General features: G+C 30.7%; 1 protein-coding gene across 2 annotated transcripts in view; it reads right to left on the reverse strand.

Moving 5' to 3' along the window:
- LOC107643824 (lysine histidine transporter-like 6) overlaps positions 1-1,940 on the reverse strand; it is an 8,752-nt gene extending 6,812 nt beyond the window's left edge. For both annotated transcript variants that reach the window (XR_002363367.1, XM_016347578.2), the window contains exons 1-3: positions 1,783-1,940; positions 1,562-1,701; positions 840-1,223 (exon numbers count right to left, since the gene is read on the reverse strand). Coding sequence is in view for 1 of the 2 variants with exons in the window: in XM_016347578.2 (XP_016203064.1) it covers positions 840-1,223; positions 1,562-1,701; positions 1,783-1,809 (551 nt within the window). In the remaining variant the exon portion in view is untranslated. The remainder of the gene's footprint in view (positions 1-839; positions 1,224-1,561; positions 1,702-1,782) is intronic.

A 2,260-nucleotide genomic window follows, 5' to 3' on the forward strand; every position in this document is an offset into this window, starting at 1 on the left:
ATTAGTAATCTTATCACATATTTTTAGAACATATATTAACTAAGAACTTTGTTAGATAGATAATAGTTTTTGTGAACAATGTAAATAATGAGTTCTAAAATTAGTCTAATAAAATAAAAACACACTACATTCTTAAATTATTCACCTAAATTTTATTATTAGGATAACCCATTCACACACTTATTTTGTATTTGAGTTTTTAATTTTAAAAGTGTTTATTTTATAAAAATATGATAAAAAGTAATAGTATTATGAGAGAAGTCATTTTTTTTAACTTCTCTATAAGTTCCTAAATAACTTCTTAGAAAACTACAATTTAGTTTTGAAAATTACACCAGACATTAATACTACTACTTTTCATAAGTCAAAAGCTCAAAAAAAATTACTTTTAAAGCTTTCCAAACGGACCCTTAGTGAGTTAAACATCCAATATATCCATTGTTCATTGTCTACTTATACTTTAAGTAGGAAAAAGTTTACTTTTTAATTTTGTTTTCCACCGTTTGTATTTTTTTTTAATTATTTTTGTCTTTTAATTACATTTAATTTTTTTAATGTTTTCAATCTATTTTAAAATTATTTTTGAATATTAATTTTATATTAAATATTAGAGACAAAATTAAAAAATTTTAAAAATAATTTTGACACAATTCGAAAATATTAATGGCAAAATTAAAAGATTCGAAAAGTTAAAAAAATAATTGAATGAAATTAAACCTTATGAATATTAAAAAAAACCGCAAAGGTCACCAACAAAAAATATACCTTTATCTTTTTATTTCTTAAACAAGTACCAATGGAGAACAAAAGAATGCTTTTAATATTGAAGAAAAGTTTACCTTAGTGACATGACAGCTGCAGCCAAGGAAACAGCAGCAACAGAATTGAAATTAGGAAGCTGAGAGAGAAAGAAATGGATGGCACCAAAGATGAGAATCCAATATGACTGCTTGAGCTGCGTGCAATTGGTGCATGCAATCTCCATGAACTTCTTCAGGCACTTCCCTCCAGTCACCATGTAAACAATATCACACCCAACTTGAACTATCAGTTGCTGTGGCAGCACAATCCATGGTCCTAGTTTTGCTCCGAAAGCATGTCTCCCAAGATCGATATATCGGTCGAACCGGGTCCCCGGAACACACTCATGGAGTTGGATTAGTTGCCACATTGAGTTTAAAGTCAGGAGCCATGATAACAATAACATTAAAGTCCCTGGAACCCTGCAGAGTCAGGAATTAGAAAAACCAAAGGAAGTTAAGTTTCCAACTCTACATTTTTTCATTTTTAGATAAGCTTAGCAACAGATCCAAAAAATTTCTAATATAGAATAATGGGCAAACGTATAATAAGAAAATTTAATTGTGTAATTCCGTAGTAATCTAGTTCTTACAAGTTAATATTCTATGATTTAATTTCTGAATTACAACACAAAAGATATAAAGTCCTAATGTTAAGGAATAAGGACGAAACTTTTCGTGAAAAAGTTGGTAAATTGACACGAAAAGTCTAATCACCTTTGAGTAAAACCACAAACAACTTGTAAAAAAAAAAAGTTTACCATCCTAAATATGCCATGGCATAGGGCAGACTAAGAACACCAGCACCTATCATGGCTGTCACAGTGTGGAAGGTTGAGTACCACCATTTGGCCCTTCTTTGGGGGCCATTCTCCACCCATTTTTGCTCAGATTGAACTTCCTGCAAAGCGTAGAAAAGAGTAAGAAATTTAATGCAAGAGGGTGGAGAAGCATTTAAGGTCATTGAAGAAGTTGTTGTTACCTTAGAAGGGGAAGAAGCAGAGATCATTTTGTTGTCCGCTTTACAAAGCAGAGCAAAGCGAGAGAAAGAGGCGCTCTCTTGTCCCCTTGGATTTTGGAGTGTTGTTATAGTTAGTGAGATGTTTGCATCATGATTTATTTATATGTGGCCGTTTGATTTATGCCTTACGTTTCTTCGTGTAATAATGTACATATGTATGTGTACCCTACATTTAGTGCATATTGTTGACTTGTTTTTTTATGCTCAATAGGAGCTTGACCAATAATATGGAATCTCAGTTGAATGAACTAGTCATGGTGCCACATCAAATCCCTCTAGTAGATCTATGTGGCAATATTTGGTAAACCCACTAATGCATGCACAAAACACTATCTTCTCAAAAATTTTTTAATTAATTAATAAAGTCTAATATTTTATTATACAATTTTTAAGTAATATTTTAAAAAATGTAAAAAAATGTTAGAATAATAAAGGAGTA

This window comes from Arachis ipaensis, chromosome B05 (assembly GCF_000816755.2).
Source record: "Arachis ipaensis cultivar K30076 chromosome B05, Araip1.1, whole genome shotgun sequence".
NCBI classification, from domain to species: Eukaryota; Viridiplantae; Streptophyta; class Magnoliopsida; order Fabales; family Fabaceae; genus Arachis; species Arachis ipaensis.